At 40.3% G+C, this 20502-nt stretch overlaps 1 protein-coding gene across 1 annotated transcript in view; it reads right to left on the reverse strand.

Annotated features, from left to right (window-relative positions):
* Window positions 1–13309: 13309 nt before the first annotated feature.
* The window catches only part of CST7 (cystatin F), an 82906-nt gene continuing 75713 nt past the window's right edge, over window positions 13310–20502 (reverse strand). The window contains exon 4 of the mRNA XM_053709297.1: window positions 13310–13529. Within this exon, the coding sequence (XP_053565272.1) occupies window positions 13452–13529 (78 nt within the window). The 3' untranslated portion in view covers window positions 13310–13451. The remainder of the gene's footprint in view (window positions 13530–20502) is intronic.

Raw genomic sequence — 20502 nt, forward strand, 5'->3', positions numbered from 1 at the left:
AAACCACCCTTTGCTATCTCTCAGACCCTGTTTCAAATTGGGAGTTTCTAATTGTCAGATTTCTATAGATAATTACTTAACCCCTTAATGACCAGACCATTTTTCAATTTTCTTATCCTTAATGACAAAGGCTATTTTTACATTTCTGCTGTGTTTGTGTTTAGCTGTAATTTTCCTCTTATTCATTTACTGTACCCACACATATTATATACCGTTTTTCTCGCCATTAAATGGACTTTCTAAAGATACCATTATTTTCATCATATCTTATAATTTCCTATAAATTTTTTTATAAAATGAGGAAAAAATGGAAAAAAACACACTTTTTCTAACTTTGACCCCCAAAATCTGTTACACATCTACAATCACCAAAAAACACCTATGCTAAATAGTTTCTAAATTTTGTCCTGAGTAAATACCCAATGTTAACATGTTCTTTACTTTTTTTTGCAAGTTATAGGGCAATAAATACAAGCAGCACTTTGCTATTTCCAAACCACTTTTTTTCAAAATTAGCGCTAGTTACATTGGAACCCTGATATCTGTCAGGAAAACCTGAATAACCCTTGACATGTGTATATTTTTTTTTAGAAGACAACCCAAAGTATTGATCTAGGTCCATTTTGGTATATTTCATGCCACCATTTCACCGCCAAATGTGATCAAATAAAAAAAAAAGTTCACTTTTTCACAAATTTTGTCACAAACTTTAGGTTTCCCACTAAAATTATTTACAAACAGCTTCTGCAATTAAGGCACAAATGGTTGTAAATGCTTCTTTGGGATCCCCTTTGTTCAGAAATAGCAGACGTATATGGCTTTGGGGTTGCTTTTTGGTAATTAGAAGGCCGCTAAATGCTGCTGCGCACCACAAGTAAATTATGCCCAGCAGTGAAGGGGTTAATTAGGTAGGTTGTAGGGAGCTTGCAGGGTTAATTTTAGCTTTAGGGTAGTGTAGTAGACAACCCCAAGTATTGATCTAGGACCATTTTGATATATTTCATGCCACCATTTCACCGCCAAATGCGAGCAAATAATAATTTTTTTTTTCATTTTTCACAATTTTAGGTTTCTCACTGAAAGTATTTACAAACAGCTTGTGCTATTATGGCACAAATTGTTGTAAATGCTTCTTTGGGATCCCCTTTGTTCAGAAATAGCAGACATATATGGCTTTGGCGTTGCTTTTTGGTAATTAGAAGGCCGCTAAATGCTGCTGCGCACCACACGTAAATTATGCCCAGCAGTGAAGGGGTTAATTAGGTAGGTTGTAGGGAGCTTGCAGGGTTAATTTTAGCTTTAGGGTAGAGATCAGCCTCCCACCTGACACATCCCACCCCCTGATCCCTCCTAAACAGCTCTCTTCCCTCCCCCACCCCACAATTGTCCCCGCCATCTTAAGTACTGGCAGAAAGTCTGCCAGTACTAAATAAAAGGAGTTTTTTTTTTTTTTTAAATAAAAAAAATAAAATATTTTAGCTGTGATGGACCCCTGCCTTAGCCCCAACCTCCATGATCCCCCCCCCAGCTCTCTAACCCTCTCCCCTACCTAATTGCCGCCATCTTGGGTACTGGCAGCTGTCTGCCAGTACCCAATTTGCCCCAAAAACAAAAGTATTTTTTTCTCTTTTTGCAATTCTTAATGTTTTCTGTAGTGTAGCAGCCCCCCACAATACCCCCACCCCTCTCCCAGATCCTTATATATTTATTTTTTTTAAATCTTTTTTCCCCCCCTCTTCCCTCCTCATTGGTGTCAGTGGCCAGCTAATGCGCGCACGCGTGCCCCCCGCACGCTCCCGGCACCCGGCGTGCACATTGCACTTACAGGAACCGGATGCCGGGTAGCGATGGGCCGCCCACCCGCCTCCCTGTTACGCTCCCACCCACCAACGAACGGCACCATCGCTACCGGTGCAGAGAGGGCCCCAGAGTGGCTCTCTCTGCATCGGAGTCTTCTAAAAAGGTATTGCAGGATGCCTCCATATGGAGGCATCACTGCAATACCCTGAGAGCTGCTGGAAGCGATTGCGATCGCTTCCAGCACTCTGTTAGACAACTGACGTACCAGGTACGTCTATTGTCATTAACTGGTTGCTTTTGCATGACGTACCTGGTACGTCAGTTGTCATTAAGGGGTTAAACAAAAAGAAGGTACGATACAAACATACTAACGAAGCTAAATAAGGCTACCCCAACATTAGTAACCATACAAAATATAAAGGATAGTTTAGATGCTACCAAATTGGCGACATTGGCAATTTCCCTTAGAGAAACACAAATTAGAATGCTACACAAATACTATACAGTATTATGACACACAGACTATCAAAATGGAAACCACAATATCCTAACACATGTGTTAAATGCAATGGTGAGTCTCCTTCGTTTCAACATTACTTTTACTTATGCCTGTTAAGGCGATTTTGGGGACATTACCAATATAGGAGAAAATCTACATTCACTATAGATATTGAGTTGGATGCAAAACAATATGCCTTTTCCAATGGGGAGACACACATACATTTCATAGACTACTCACCCTGTGTACACTATTAGCGAGACACTGCATTCTTGATAGGTGGATCTCGAGACAACCACCAACCATAGCTCAATTCAAACATCTCCTAATGAAACAACTTTTCATAGAGCAACATGATGTCAAATTTAACGCAAAACACAGGCTCCAACCTTTTTTTTAAAAAGTGGCAACCCCTAATAATTACTTTCACGCCAACCCTGCAACAATTAATTCTTAAACCTTTTGCCCATCTTGAGGTGATGCTTGCAGCAACCCTGAGTGGGGAATGGTAGGCGCTGACTGAGTCAGTGGAAAATCAACCTAATGCAAACTTCTCAGAGGAAATGTTATTCTAACTTACCTTAGCCTAAAACTTAAATGATTACACAGATCAGGAGGTAGAGTCATTCCCCCCCCCCCTTTGTTTCCTTCCCTCTTTACCTGGTTATACTGCTATTTGTTAAATGTTGCGTTTAAAAAAATGTTGATTTATGTTGTTTTCAAAAAATTGGACTAGATTACACTTGTGACAACTTTATAACATGTACATACAGATATCTTAACAGACTTGTTGAGAAAGTAGCATCAGAATCCAACATTTGATATTGCACAGATATTACTTTGGGGTACATTCTAATATTATCATTTACATTATGAAAAGTTTATTCTCTGTATACTTGATGGTCTGCGTACCGAGATTCTTTGATTCTGTACTTGCTGATTGTCTTGTGTCTGCTTTATCTCTACCAATAAAAATGAATAGAAACAAAAAACAAATACTCAAAGAGAAACATATCCAAGTTTTTTGACAAGCAGCAGCTATAAAGAAAAAAAATGAAAAAAATTCTGACTTTTAGTTTCATCTGGAGCACTTAGGATACAGTTTCAGATCCAAAAAACTCAACAGTACCAAGTTCACGTTTAAACAAAAAAGGAAAACTGATCGAATGAGACTTACAGTATAAAATGTTGAGAGGAATACTACATTTCCAGCTACAAACTTAATAAAGTGACAGGAACGTTAAAATTAAACCTTTATGATTCACACAGAACATGCAATTTTAAACATCTTTCCAAATTACTCATATAAAATTTACTTTATTCCCTTTGTTGAAAAGCATACCTAGATATTCTCAGGAGCAGTAGTGCACTACTAGAAACTAGCTGATGATTGGTGGCTACATATGCTTTATCACAAGATGTGTTCAAGGTACCAGTAGTGCATTGAGGCTAGGGTGGCCAACTTTTTTTTGAAAAAAACTAGGCTAGACTAGGGAATCGCCAAATTTCACGTAAGAACTCAACAGATACAGTAGTTACTGGGAAAATTAGTTACCTGATAAATGTATTTATTTCTTGACACAATAAGTCCACGGATCATCTAATTACTAATGGGATATATCACTCCTGCCCAGTAGGAGGCGGCAAAGAGCACCACAGCAAAGCTGTTAAATATAACCTCCCTTCCCTCCCACCCCAGTCATTCAACCAAAGTAAAGGAGAGAAAGGAAGTAACAAGGTGCAGCGGTGTCTGAAGTTTATAACATACTAACACCCTGTCTAAAGAACAGGGCAGGCCGTGGACTCATTGTGTCAAGAAAGAAATACATTTATAAGATAAGCATAAATTTTGTTTTCTTTCTAATGACATGATGAGTCCACAGATCATCTAATTACTAATGGGATTCAATACCCAAGCTAGAGTACACAGATAATAAGGGAGGGACAAGACAGGGGACCTAAACGGAAGGCACCACTGCTTGAAGAACCTTTCTCCCAAAAAGCGGCCTCAGCCGAGGCAAAAGTGTCAAATTTATAGAATTTTGAAAAAGTGTGAAGAGAGGACCAAGTTGCAGCCTTGCAAATCTGTTCTTCGTGGAATGAGCCATAACTCTCTCTGGAGGCTGCTGTTCCGCAGTTTCATAGGCAAAACGTATGATACTCTTCAGCCATAAAGAAAGAGAAGTAGCCGTAGCTTTCTGTCCCTTACGTTTTCCCGAGAAAACCACAAACAAGGCAGAAGACTGACGAAAATCCTTAGTCGCCTGTAAATAAACTTTTAGCGCATGTACCACGTCCAGATTGTGAAGAAGCCATTCCTTCTGAGAAGAAGCATTAGGACACAAGGAAGGAACAACAATTTCCTGATTAGCGTTCCGGTCAGAAACTACTTTAGGTAGAAAACCCTACTTTATCCGAATGAAAAATAAGGTAAGTAGACTCATACTGTAATGCCGAGAGCTCTGACACTCTACGAGCAGATGAAATAGCAACAAGAAACAAAACTTTCCAATATAATAACTTAATATCTAAGGAATGCATAGGCTCAAACGGAGCCCCTTGAAAAACCTTAAGAACTAAATTAAGACTCCAGGGAGGAGTAACTGGTTTGAATACTGATCCTGACCAAGGCCTGACAAAACGATTTCACGCCTGGTACATCCGCCAGACGCTTATGTAACAATAGACAAGGCAGATATTTGACCCTTTAGGTAACTTGCCGATAATCCCTTCTCCAAACCTTCTTGGAGAAAAGACAGAATTCTAGGAATCCTAACTCTACTCCAAGAGTAGCCCTTGGAATCACACCAATATAGATATTTAAGCCATATCTTGTGGTAAATCTTTCTAGTCACAGGTTTACGAGCCTGAATCATGGTCTCAATGACCGATTCCAAAAAACCCCGCTTGGATAAAATTAAGCGTTCAATATCCAAGCAGTCAGCTTCAGAGAAACTAGATTTGGATGAAGGAAGGGTCCTTGAAGTAGAAGGTCCTTCCCCAACGGAAGTCTCCAAGGTGGTGACATGTCTGCATACCAGAACCTGCGAGGCCACGCCGGTGCAATGAGGATCACCAACACTCTCTCCTGCTTGATTCGAGCAATGACTTGAGGTAGAAGAGCAAACAGAGGAAATAGGTATGCAAGACTGAAATTCCAAGTTACCGCCAGGGCGTCTATCAGTACAGCCTGAGGGTCCCTTGACCTTCGACCTGTACTTCGGAAGCTTGGCATTCTGCCGAGATGCCCTGAGATCCAATTCCGGCTGACCCCATTTGAGAATCAGGCTGGAAAACACTTCCGGATGGAGTTCCCACTCCCCCGGGTGAAAAGTCTGCCTGCTCAGGAAGTCCGCCTCCCAGTTGTCCACTCCTGGGATGTGGATTGCCGACAGACAGCAATTGTGGGTCTATGCCCACTGAATTATCTTGGCTACCTCTGTCATGGCCAAGGAACTCTGCGTTCCTCCCTGATGGTTAATGTAAGCTACTGAAGTTAAGTTGTCCGACTGGAACCTGATGGACCGAGCCGAGGCCAACTGGGGCCAGGCCAGAAGAGCATTGAGGATTGCTCTCAGCTCCAGAATGTTTATGGTCAGAACAGACTCCAACTGAGTCCAAGTTCCCTGAGCCTTTAGAGAGCCCCAGACTGCTCCCCATCCCAGAAGGCTGGCATCTGTTGTCACAATCACCCAAGAGGGTCTGCGAAAGCAAGTTCCCTGGGAGAGATGATCCAGAGACAACCACCAAAGAAGAGAATCCCTTGTCTCCTGCTCCAGCTGTATTCGCAGAGACAGATCCGCATAATCTCCATTCCACTGACGGAGCATGTTTAACTGCAGAGGTCTGAGGTGGAACGGGGTGAATGGTATGATGTCCATAGCTGCAACCATCAGACCGATTACCTCCATGCACTGAGACACTGATGGCTGAGGAGAGGACTGAAGCATTAGACAAGAATCGAAAATCTTTGATTTCCTGACATCTGTCAGAAAGATCTTCATTGATAGGGAATCTATTATGGTTCCCAAGAAAGTTACCCTAGTATTTGGAACTAATGAGCTCTTTTCTAAATGTACCTTCCATCGGTGAGATCGCAGGAAAGCTAACAACATTCCCATGTGGGATCTTGTTTGTTGAAAGGATGGCGCCTGGACCAGGATATCGTCCAGATAAGGCGCCACTGCAATCCCCCGTAATCGGAGCACCGCCAACAGGGATCCCAGAACCTTTGAGAAGATTCTGGGAGCTGTAGCAAGGCCGGAAGGAAGGGCCACGAATTGGAAGTGTTTGTCTAGAAATGCAAACCTTAGAAACTTGTGATGATCCCTGTGGATGGGAACATGCAGGTATGCGTCCTTTAAATCCACTGTAGTCATAAATTGACCCTCTTGGACCAGAGGAAGAATGGAACAAATCATTTCCATCTTGAAGGACGGTACTCTGAGGAATTTGTTTAGACTCTTGAGGTCTAAAATTGGTCTGAAGGTTCCCTCCTTCTTGGGAACCATGAAGAGATTGGAATAGAACTCCAGTCCCTGTTCCTGCATCGGGACAGGAACTATCACTCCCAAATCGGAGAGGTCCCGAACACAGCGTAAGAACGCCTCTCTTTTTATCTGGTCTACAGATAATCTTGAGAGCAGAAACCTGCCTCTGGGAGGAAAGTTCTCTAACTCTAGTTTGTATCCCTGGGACACTATGTCTACCGCCCAGGGATCCTGAACATGAGTGAAGAAAGTCTGCCCCCCACAATATCCGGTCCTGGATCGGGGGCAGGCCCTTCATGCTGATTTTGATTCCATAGTAGGCTTTTTGGTTTGTTTTCCCTTGTTCCAAGACTGATTGGGTCTCCAGGAAGGTTTGGACTGTTCTTGCTTGGAAGAAGAAGCGGAAGAATTTCCCTTGAAATTTCAAAAGGAACGAAAATTACTCTGACGTCCCTTTTGTTTGTTTCTCTTATCTTGAGGGAGAAAATAACCCTTTCCTTCGTAATGTCAGAGATTATTTCCGTCAAACCCGGTCCAAACAAGGTATTTCCCTTGTAAGGAATCGCTAAAAGTTTAGACTTAGACGATACATCCGTAGACCAAGGTTTTAACCATAAGGCAGTGCTTTTCAAACTGTGTGTCGGGACACATTAGTGTGTCGGCAGCAGTGTGTAGGTGTGTCCCTGCTTCAGCACAATTTTTTTTAAATTTTAATTTTTTTAAATTTTATTTTTTGGTTTCTGACTTTCCGCCTGCCTTCTACGCATATCACATGGTTGACACATGATTGATACCTAGGGGGTCACAGATCATCTTAACCTATTGGCACAGCTCAGTGGGAACTGAAACTATTTCCATTGGCGGCTTTGGCGGCACATTGGCTACTGACTGCACGTGTAGTCTCCTCAATCGGCTTGTGGCTGCATGTGTAGTCAGTGAGTGGGACAGCAGTGTGTTTGCAGCGTGGGCAGTACTCAATTGGACTCACCGAGCTCTGAGGGCGGCAGCTTAAACGCTGAGCTGAAGTCAGAAGTCAGTGGGGGTTTTTTGCAACTAGCTCCCAGTAGTGCATTGCTGTTCCTGCTCTTGATATATGGATAGGAAGGGGAAGCTTAAAAATGCGAGTGTCTAATATTCCACCAAATATTCAGAAACTGTGTTCATCCCATCAACCTCATACATCCCATTAAAATAGTAAGTAGCTATTGGTGTTATTAAACTTTTTTTTAATTCTTGCACATACATACTGTTACTTGTAAATACATTTCGTTATTATATCATTTATGTATGTGTCCGTATCTCTTAAAACAAGTTAGTTTAACCTCCTGTTTGCTAGTACAACTGAATTACTGTGTCGCGAAATGATGTACGTCTAAAAAGTGTGTCACTGACATGAAAAGTTTGGAAAGCTCTGCCATAAGGCCTTGTGGGCTAGTACCGCAAAACCTGAAATCTTTGCTTCCAGTTTGATAACCTGCAGGGAAGCATCTGTAATAAAGGAATTGGCCAACTTAAGGGCCTTTATCCTATCCTGGATCTCTCCAGGGGAGTGTCAGTCCTAATAGCATCAGACAGTGCATCAAACCAATATGCCCCCGCACTAGTGAAGGTAGCAATGCACACTGCAGGTTACCATTGTAAACCCTGGAGTACATACATCTTGTTGAGTAATCCTTAAAGGCACAACTATCCTCTATGGGGATAGTAGTTCTTTTGGCTAGAGTGGAAATTGCTCCTTCCACCTTGGGTACTGTTTGCCAAGCCTCCTTGATAGAGTCCGCTATGGGAAACATCTTTTTAAATATAGGGGATAGATAAAAAGGGATTATACCACCGGGAGTAGTGAAACCACCAACAATCCACATAGTGTCTCCTACGTCTATAGGAGAATTTATGTCTTTGAAAATAAAGTGCCCAAAACTCCATTGAGCAATTTATATGTGTCCCATCCTTTGAAATAAAGTGCCCAACTTTTTCTGAGTCCTTTCTTAATAGTCCCAGAAAAATTAAAGTTAGCACTTACCTCATAATCTGCCAGACAGCAAGGCAGCTCACCAGGTTTGATAGGTCCTCTCCCTTACATGGACCTGTGGAAAAAGAGATAAAGGCTGAGTAATTTTACTCAGCTTTCAGAGTTAGGGCAGCATCTGTATATGGAAGGCACAGTGAGAATTATGTCCCACAAGTTCCCATTGCTCTAAAGCCACCACTGCTCTACTGAAGAGACTGATATGGACTACGGCTACATCCTAGAACAAAGCAGCACAATCTTGCACTACTTAAAAAATAATAAAATCTTGCTTGGAGAATCTTTTCTTACCACTTCCTTGCTCTAACATAGGCAAAGAGAATGACTGGGGTGGGAGGGAAGGGAGGTGATATTTAACAGCTTTGCTGTAGTGCTCTTTGCCACCTGCTGCTGGGCAGGAGTGATATATCCCATTAGTAATTAGATGATCCGTGGACTCATCGTGTCATTAGAAAGAAAACCCATTTTATTTTACATTTTGATACAGTTTGTTACAATGATATTCTTCATACAAAATCATATTTAAATTTGCAGCTTGGGCAGGTCAGCTACAATTTAAGGAAGTAGTGCTTCTGGTGACGCAGCTGTATCACCTATATTTTCTTCTCTGAGCTATACGTATTAAAAGGACATTAAACACTTTGAGATGGTAATATAAAATGATAAATCGTATATATAAAAAAACAACAACTCTGCAATATACTTTCATTATTGATTTTGTCCCCTGCCTGTAATTCCATTCAGTAATTGTGAGATTTGTGAGACAGTTCTGAAAACTGTTATATTCCACACAGCCATTGGCTGCACACTCTAGTAACCTATTTATAACTGTCCCTAATTGGCCACAGCAGAGAAAGTAATCTAAGTTACAACATGGAAGCTCCCATTATTTTATAGACACTAAACATTTACACTTTTGTCAATATTTATACAGCTTAAAAAAACTTTAAAAATTGAATTTGCATGTTATTATCAGACTAATCTTTTCTTTGAATGCACCAATCTATCTAGCATTTATTTAGTGTTTAATGTCTCTTTAAAGGGACAGAAAACACTTAAAGGGATAGGAAAGTAAAAATTAAACTTGCATGATTCAGATATAACATGTAATTTAAGACATTTTTAAATTCACTTCTATTTTCAAATATGCTTTGTTCTCTTGGTATCCCTCGTTGAAAAAGAATACGTACATATCCTACACTAGTGGGGGACTGCCTACGATGCTAGGCAAGTCCCCCAGTTGGATGTTTCCTTTCATCAAAGCAGAAAGATGAAGGAAGCCAAAAGTGTTAGGATGTTTCATGCCATCCTAACTGTGTTGAAGCCCAGTGGTTTTAGGATGGCATGGAACGTCCTAACAGCGTCTAGGGCAGGGGTGCCCACACTTTTTTGTGTTGGGATCTTCTTTTCAAATGACCAGCTCAACGACATCTACCCACTAAAAAATGGGCTGGCTCTTAAGCTTACATTCCTGCTTTTTAAAATAAAGATACCAAGAGAATGAATAAAATGTGATAATAGGAGTAAATTAGAAAGTTGTTTAAAACTGCATGTTCTATATCTGAATCATGAAAAAAATTAAGATGTGTGTTTCATATCCCTTTAAGGTTGTATGATTTAGCAACACATGGATGTGCAAAAACTTAAAGATAACATATTAATCCTGACGACAAAAGTAGCACTGACTTTAATTTGGGTTAACCCCTTGTGCCATGTTACAAAACACTGCATTCAAATTACTGCCACTGACCCCTTTTACTTTGCACCCCGGGCTTGACCCAGTGAGGCTTACACAAATAAATTTTAATAGCGCACCATGCAGACCATTTCTTACCGGGTCAACACGTTCATTTGCCAGACGTCAATAAGACTTCTCAAAATGCATCTACATTGATTGGTTGAAATCAATGTCCCTCAAGATCCAATCCTTCATCCCATCAGACTGTTTAATGACCTGCCCCTTCACACAATGCGGTAGATAAAGCGGTATCCCTAGCAACCATACTCTACTCACGCCCAGTGTTAAAAGTTTAATTTTGGCTTGACTGCCTCTTTAACCCCTAGACCAGGGGTGCCCAATAGGTAGATTGGGAGCACCAATGCACTATTGGGACCTAGCTGAAAACATCTGATGAGCCAATGACAAGAGACGTACATGTGTAGCCAACAGTTACCAGCTAGCTCCCAGTAGTGCATTTCTGCTTCTGAGGATATATGTATTCGCTTTTTAACAAAGGACACCAAGAGAAGTAAATAATAGAAATTAATTAAAAAGCATCTTAAAATGACATGCTCTATCTTAATCATGAAAGTAACATTATGACTTTCAAACCTTTATTAATCCCCTTGAATGTAGCTCCATTTTATAGGAAGAAGCACTGGATTCTGGGAGTTTTATAGCATTCTGGAATTTATAGTTCAGAATTTCTTTCTCAGGGATCAATTTATTAATGTTCTAGCAGACATGATACGATATAGCGTATCATGTCCGCTGCACATCGATAATTGCTGACAGCATACGCTGTCTGCATTTATCATTGCACCAGTGGTTCTTGTGAACTGCTGGTGCAATGCCGCCCCCTGCAGATTTGTGGCCAATTGGCCGCTAGCAGGGGGTGTCAATCAACCTGATCGTATTCGATAGGGTTGATTTTTGTCCACCACCTCAGAGCTGCTTCATAACTTCTGTTTCCGGTGAGCCTTCAGGAAACAAGGGGCATCAAGCTCCATACAGAGCTTGATAAATTGACCCCTCAGTATTGTGGCTCTGCAGTTCTGGACTCTAATTCCCAGCATGCATTGTACAGTGGATGAGAGTGAGCTTCCTGGAAGGCAGAACATTTTCCATGAGGTTAAACCCCTCCTTCATACTTTGTGTATGTGTCTTATGCAGGTAGTATGGTCTGCACAATGTAGGGGAATGCATTGTGAGTCTCTTGTACACACTAGGGAAGGCAGCTGGGAGTATTATTTGATAGTTTACCCAGCTAGTGGGAATGCAATGTACCAGTGATCTTAAACTCTGCACTATCATCTCCCTATTTTCTATTTATTTATATGTTCAGACCTTCTGCACAAGTGGTAGTGGGGGACACTATTTTCCAATAGTACAAATAGAGAAATGTTTATTTTGCATATTTTAGGTAATGCACTGTTAGCAGTTTTAGGCTTTATATTTATATGTTAACTTCCGTTGGTTCTTTTGTGTTTAATTTTGATTAGGGTTTTCTTCTTAATAACTGTATAATGCAACAGATTAAATAAACAAAACAATAAATAAATTAATAAATAAAATGATATGCTCCTTCTGTTTTTAGTTATAAAAGTTATGAGTCTAAAGACATTCGTTGTATCACTCTGATACACAGCAAGAATAGCGTACCACTGCCATCTAGTGTCCACTTTTTAAATTGCATTATTTGCTTCATTCAGATGGAATAGACTTGCTGAGAAAGTAAACAGATAAGTATCAAACAAATATAACAAAATATATTAAATTTATGAAGTTGCAGCATATTTCTTTTCTTGAATCTATATTTTTATATTTTTAAGGAAATTAAAATTCAAATAATTTTACACAAGACCTGAAAATGACAAGTATGCTATCCAAAAAAAGTCTCCTCCTGCAACAACTACTTCTGGTCACTCCCTCTTCTCAGAGAGAGTATTTGATATATGTGTGAGCATTATCCAAAATATAAACTGACTGATCAGTTTTCCCTGTTTCTAAGGTTTATCTGATATTGGACCTATGTACTGCCATCCTTTCTTTGAAGTTACATTCAGTCTTCCCAATATAGGACCGCCCAGATATGCATTTAAAAAGGGACAGTCTACTCCAGAATTTCTATTTAAAAAGATAGATAGTCCCTTTATTACCAATTCCCCAGATTTACATATCCAACACGGTTATATTAATACTTGTTAACTCTGTGATTACCTTGCATATAGGTAGCATTGTTCTCACTCCCATGGAGTTATTTATGAGTCAGCACTAATTGGCTAAAATTCAAGTTTGTCAAAAGCACTGAGATAAGGGGGCAGTCTGCAGAGGCTTAGATACAAGGTAATCAGAGAGATAAAACATGTATTATATAACAGTGCTGCTTATGCAAAACTGGGCAATGAGTAATAAAGGGATAATCTATCTTTTTAAACAATAAAAAATTGTGGAGTAGACCGTCCCTTTAACGAAACAAAGAACGTGATTAAGAAAATTGTGTGGACGCTTATGGTCATATGTATTTTGTCTTTTAACCCAAGCTGTCTTTTTTTTACAACCTCCTTTGCCCTCCTGCAGATTCACTCTCTGCTAACTTTTTGGCCTGAATCCTATTCCTTAGTGGCTATGTTATTGCTTTTTATAAAAAAAAAGGTGAATTTTAACAACCACTCTCACAAAATCACACAATTGTATTGTTTATTGTTGTAGGGGTGAATAATGTACTGTCATTTTACAAATAAAAGCATAATTACAATGAAGCCAGAGTATCTTCTTCATATAGTTTTATTTATTGTAGTCAGTTTACCTGTACATAACATATATACAGTATTTATATTTTTTACTGAAACATACAAGTGGTATCATCTTTTAAAATAAAAAACTAATTCTGTTTCCATTTCTTCAATGAGTTCAGTAACACTGCAGTACAGGGACATTCACGATGTGTTGCCAAGGAATAACCCACACTTCAAAATAGCATGTAAATTCCTACAGAGAAACACAGAACATTTTAGAAACAATGATTGTATTATTACAAGGTAAACTCATGAATCTTATTGTCCCTGGAATAAAACCTGATATCAATTTCATTATATTGGGGTCTGTCCTTTAATAGACACGTTTCATTTTCAAACCAATTGGTAAAATAGTAGCCAATATTTAAAGGGACATAAAACCCCAAATTGTTCTTTCACGATTCGATAAAGCATATAATTTTAAGCAACTTTCCAATGTACCTCTATTATCAAATTTTCTTTGTTTTCTTGTCATCCTTGGTTGAAAAGCAGGAAGGTAAATTCAGGAGTGTGCATGTGTCTTCAGTACTATAGAGCAGCAGTTTTGCAACAATGGCGCTGCACTAATTATTCAGTAGGACTGTGCAAACTGTATACTGTTAAAGGTACATTCTAAGCCCTTTACACTGAAGTAGCAATTAAATGTAGTGGTATTTAAAAAGTAAAATAATTTATTTAACTTTAATTATAAGGGCATCTTCTCCTTCTTAAAACACCATACTTACACTCTGTCAACCTAGATCCAGCAAATCACATAGACGGTTCACAGTACTTGTAAAAAAAAAAAATCTTACTTTATTGGCATACGGATAAAATCAAAAGTGATGTTTCGGGGTTTCCCCCTTAAATCATACATAAGGGAAACACCAAAACGTCACTTTTGATTTTATCCGTATGCCAATAAAGTAAGAATTTTTTTTTTTACAAAGGCTGTGGACCTTCTATGTGATTTGCTATATACCTGGGATTTGGCAGGATCCCTGGAATTCACGTGCACTGTGACTCTTACTGCTGTATCAACGCTGTGATTACAGTGTCAACCTAGATCCAGTATGTGAGTAATGCACAGGATTGCACATCTGGAGGGCAGTAGGAAATGGCAGAAAGGATGAAGCTGTTTTTATACGTTCTTGAGTTAGGTTCTTTTAATTAAAAAATAACTCCTTGTGAATTCTCCGCTTTATAGCATACATTGTGCAGCACATCCTACAGTTCGGCTTTCACAGTGACTTTCTCATATGCAAGATCTCTATGGATAAGAATGGCTACACCTCTTGATTTTGGGGTATATGAGGCCGCTTCTTTCACAGGGTATGAGGGAAATTCCAGTGGGAGTGGAACCCCTGACAACCAGGGGGTCTCTTGAATAAAAGCCACCTTGGCTTGTAAATATTTAAGTGACCTAAAACTATGCTTTGTGGGGGGGAATTAAGATCCCTTACATTGTAAGAAACAAATGCCACAGAAGTATATATATATAGTGCATTTGAGTCCTTTGCAGTTAAAGGGACAATAAACCCAAATGTTTTTTTTCATGATTCAGATAGAGAATACCATTTTAAACAGCTTTCTAATTTACTTCTATTATCTAATTTGCTTCATTCTCTTGATATTCTTTCCTGAAAAGCATATCTAGATAGGCTCAGTAGCTTCTGATTGGTGGCTGCACATAGATGCCTCATGTGATTGGCTCACCCATGTACATTGCTATTTCTTTAATAAAGGATATCTAAAGAATGAAGGAAATTAGATAATAGAAGTAAATTGGAATGTTTTTAAAAAATGTATTCTCTGTCTGAATTATGAAAGAAAAATTTGGGGTTTAATGTCCCTTTAAGTAATTGAAAACCTGAAAAATAATTTATGCAATATTCATTTTTAATAAAAGTTTTAAAATATTTATTTATCGTAAATACATTACATTCCAATGTTCTGCACACAGCAGAATGTTATTTGTATTTTTAAATAGATATTCCTCGTCCTTTCACTCTCAGGCCATATCTTCCCTTTACACTCTTTATTTCCCCTCTATCTATCTCTTAACTCTTTCTTTTTCCATTCTCTCTTAACTCTACCTTGTTCTCTACTTTCACGTTTCCTCTGCAATCTCTCTGTTTGCACAGTTTACCCTCTCAGAAGTAACAGTCTAAGCACTAATGCGGTCCCTACAACCCTAGAGGAATAACATATTTTTGCACTTTCATGGCTATATAATATCCCTTTATATAATAGTTTTGGCACACAGCCCAAAATGTGTGTTTGCCAGTGCTGCAATAAGAATGTACATTCTGCAAATACAATGGGACAACTTTGCTACTTACAACATGTCGTCAGACATAAGACTCAACATTCACTTACTAACTTTCACTTACATTTCGGGCCCTCTGAGGAGCCTTTCTCAAGTTGTCACAACTGCTAACATTGCATTTAAATATAATTCTAGATAGATTACAGCTGTTTATTCTGAAATGTCATCACTCTGATACACAGCATTCCATCTCCATCTACTGGCCAAGATGAGCTGGAACGTTAATTAGTGCTCCACTTGTAATCTGGCCCTTTGTAGTGAAGTCTTACCTATAGCAAATATTGTATTGTCTCAATACTCTAGTGATGTCTCCAAATGTTTTCCATTGTTATAGTGCGTGGGGCTAGATCTGTAAATATTCGCAAGTGGTTAAACTTCTCTGGGAGAGCTGTATTGCATATCTTTGTAGGCGTTCTTTATAAGTGTAGAAATGTAGCAGGACAATTACATCCCTAGACTGTTCAGCAGGTAGGCCTCTAGGTCTCACTGACCTATGTACTATATCGATTAAATTCTCTTTATTTGTATGGGGGTAGCCAGACATTTAAAGAGTTCTGTCAGAAAGGGATTGAGATCTGTGGCAGTTGCCTCTTCTGAGATTCCTCTTATCCTCAAATTATTGGGACAAGACCTATTCTATAGTTCCGCTATCTTGTCTTCCAAATCAGATAATTGAGTTGCTAAGCTTTTGGCTGATCAACCACAGTGTCATCTTGTTTCTGTTCCAAGGAATCAAACCTCTAAGTTGTAGAGGGCAGATCTTTCCTTAAATCAGCTATAGAGGATATAAGCTTCTTACTAAAGGAGGCGTGTTGAGCATCCAATAGGGACTTCAAAAAATGGAGGATAAATGAAGGTGAAACAGAGGTGTAATCTGTAGCATGAAGGTGTTTCATGACATCTTCAGAAAAAAATGTGTTCAGGCCGGGTTGGAAGGGGGTTAGGCTCACTCTACAGATGCAACTGGAGACAGTGCAGCAGGAGTGCTAAAATTATCCACCACAGTAAGTTTTATCAGATTTTTAGCTTTAGATCTCTTTTTATGTGAATGAGACTCAGCTGCTAGCAGGGGGTGTCAATCATCCCAATCGTATCATCACCTCTTACGACCGCTGGTTCTTAACTCATGTTTCCAGCAAGCCTAAAGGTTCGCACGGAAACAGCAGCATACACTGTATCTTAAATCGGCCCCATATTGTCCAGTGTAGGGAGGAAGGCAGGACTCACGTTTAAATATAATAATGAGGAATTTAAAAGGGAAACACCCTCACTAATATGGAGATACAATCCACAGGATGGTAAGAAATAGCCTCTGGCCTATATGTATATGAGCTGCTCAATGATCAGGTGTGCAGCCCCTCAGGACTTCCCCCCCTTGTAGAGATTTAGGCTGCCATCATGTAATTAATTTATCTTTATTTGAAGAGGTCACTTGACAAAAGAAAAGGACCAAAATAAGGTAGTAGGCAATCAAATCACTCAGTCAGGCCAGATGGGGCAAAGTATCAGGACATGGAGAAAGGTTAAATAAAAAGTATATATACATTGAATAATGAAAGCCCCAAGTGTGAGGGTTTTGCAGCTTTTACAAGTTGCTACTGCACAGTTTTTTAATATATACATATCTGCAAAAGAATAGTGTATAGCAGAAAAAAAGCCCAAATATAGTTGGTTTATAGGATGCAGTGTTTATATGGCTTAGGATGTACTCAAAGGTAGTAAAACATGCTGCCCTACTTGTAGGCTATAGCTGCACTGTAGGGCACCTTATCTTCAAAGACCGGAATACTGTGGCCGATTCTAACTTTACTCTCCAAGGCTGAAAACCGGCTGCTGGGTATGTAGGGCAATTCCAGATCCTCGTGTTTGTACCTGGTAAACCTTAAGTGAGAGGGTTTGTTGCACACCCGGAGTTCTCCACAAGATGGCCGCCTTACATTTTTCCATGCTGGAATTGCGGGCTCCAAAGTGTCCCAGGCTTTAGTCACACAGACTGCACCATACCATTAAATTGGTCCTTCACTTGTTCTGATAAGCTAGGCGATACTGTTTTTGGGTCCTGGGTTCCCCAAACAGGCTGCTTGAACAGATTGCTAGCAAAGATGACCACTCACCAGCCCGACTGACTTCCCCCCCCCCCATTATTTTAAATTTTTTAATTTAATAATTTTTATTAAGGTTGTTATAGTTTACAACAATAAGCAAACAGTTTAGAGTAAGGATGAATAGTATACAATCTATTGCAATGGTATAACAACATAGGGGGTGTGACTTTTTTATTCAAAACTGAAGAGATGTCAGACAAAATAGCAATAATTGAGATAACTAAATATAATAAATTGGAACCTGCTTTTTAAGCCTTATTACTTCCTCTAATTTCTCAAAGGGTCTCTTGACCTTGAACCGTACATTGGCAGCTTGGTGTTCTGGTGAGACTCCATCAGATCCAACTCTAGAACCCCCCATCTGAGGGTTATCCTAGTGAACACCTCCAGATGGAGAGTCCACTCCCTGGGATGAAAAGTCTGTCTGCTCAGAAAATCTGCCTCCCAGTTGTCCACTCCTGGAATGTGGATGGCAGAAGATAGGAGACAATCGTGAGCTTCAGCCCACTGGATAATGCGAGTCACCTCCTTCATAGCAAGGGAACTCCCAAGTTCCTCCCTGGTGGTTGGATGTAAGTCACTGAGATGATGTTGTCCAACTGGAATCTGATAAACCGGACTAAAGCCAACTGAGGCCAAGCTATCAAGGCATTGAAGATTGCCCTCAACTCTAAGATGTTTATGGGAAGAGAGGACTCCTCCTGAGTCCACAGGCCCTGAGCTTTTAAAGAGCCCCAGACTGCTCCCCAGCCTAACAGACTGGCATCCGTGGTCACAATCACTCAGGAGGTTTTCCAGAAGCATGTGCCCCGAGACAGATGATCCCGAGAAATCCACCACGAGAGAGAGTCTCTTGTCAGGGGATCACAGATCTATCCTCTGATATAGATCTGAATGGTCTCCATTCCACTGACTGAGCATGCATAACTGCAGAGCTGTCAGACGGAACCGAGCAAAATGAATGATGTCCATGGGAGCAACCATCAGAACAATTACCTCCAACTGGCGTCTGTGGTCACAATCACTCAGGAGGGTCTCCGAAAGCATGTGCCCCGAGACAGATGATCCTGAGAAATCCACCACGAGAGAGTCTCTTGTCAGCGGATCCAGATCTATCCTCTGAGATAGATCTGAATGGTCTCCGTTCCACTGACTGAGCATGCATAGCTGCAGAGCTCTCAGATGGAACCAAGCAAAAGGAATTATGTCCATAGAAGCAACCATCAGACCAATTACCTCCATGCATTGAGCCACTGATGGACGAATAGCAGACTGGAGAGAGATACATGAAGTGAGACGTTTGTATTTTCAGACATTCGTCAGAAAAATCTTCATGGATAGGGAATCTATGATGGTCCCTAAGAAACACACCCTTGTAGCTGGAACAAGGGAACTCCTCTCCAGATTCACTTTCCAACTGTGGAGATGTAGAAAAGACAACAAGATCTCTGTATGATAGTTTGCTAGTTGAAAAGATGACGCTTGAACCAAGATGTCGTCAAGGTAAGGCGCCAACGCAATTCCCTGAGACCTGACGACTGCCAAAAGAGTCCTCAGAACCTTTGTGAATATTCTGGGAGCTGTGGCATGGCAAAACGGAAGAGCAACAAATTGAAAGTGCTTGTCTAGAAAAGCGAATCTCAGGAACTGGTGATGATCCCTGTGAATGGGAACATGAAGATACGCATCCTTCAGGTCTATGGTCATCATGAACTGACCCTCTTGGACCAAAGGAAGAATGGAGCAAATGGTTTCCATCTTGAAGTAAGGCAACCTGAAAAATTTGTTGAGACATTTTAGGTCTAAAATAGGTAGAAAATGTTTTTGGGAACCACAAATAGATTTGAATAGAATCCTTGACCCTGATCCCTTGCAGGAACTGGATCAATCACTCCTATGGAGGTAAGGTCCTGAACGCAGCTTAAGAAGGCCTCTCTTTTTACCTGGTCTGCAGATAATCTTGAGAGACACTATGTCCACAGCCCAAGGATTTGGGACATTGCGTATCCAAGCTCCAAAGGAAAGTCTGCGCCCCACTTGATCCAATACTAGACCGGGGGCAGATCCTTCATGCTGATTTAGCCTTCTTTCCTTGCTTCCCCTTATTCCAAGGCTGGCTGGATCTCCATGAGGACTTGGACTGCTCTGGCTTGGAGGAGGAAGAGGGGGACTTTTGTCCTTTGAAGTTACGAAAGGAACGAAAATTAGAATATTGGCGACCCTTGGGTCTATGCTTCTTGTCCTGAGGTAGAAAAGACCCCTTTCCACCTGTAATCTCAAAAATTATCTCCACCAGACCAGGACCAAATAGGGCCTTACCCTTATAAGGTAAAGACAGGAGCTTGGACTTGGAATTAACATCAGCTGACCAAGAGTTTAGCCATAAAGCCCTGCGAGCTAGTACAGCGAAGCTAGACATCTTGGCTCCCAGTCTACTGACTTGCATGTTGGCATCGGAGATAAAGGAATTGGCCAGTTTAAGAGCCTTGATCCTATCTTGAATCTCCTCTAAAGAAGTCTCTTCTAAAATCAGCTCAGATAAGGCATCACACCAATAAGATACTGCGCTTGAAACCGTAGCAATATTAGCAGCAGGTTGCTATTGTAATCCCTGATGAATATACATTTTCTTTAAATAAGCTTCCAGCTTCTTATCCATGGGATCCTTAAAAGAACAGCTATCCTCTATAGGAATCGTGGTTCTTTTGGCCAGAGTAGAAATAACTTCTTCCACCTTAGGCATAGTGAGCCAC

Source organism: Bombina bombina, chromosome 4 (assembly GCF_027579735.1).
Source record: "Bombina bombina isolate aBomBom1 chromosome 4, aBomBom1.pri, whole genome shotgun sequence".
Lineage (NCBI taxonomy): Eukaryota > Metazoa > Chordata > Amphibia > Anura > Bombinatoridae > Bombina > Bombina bombina.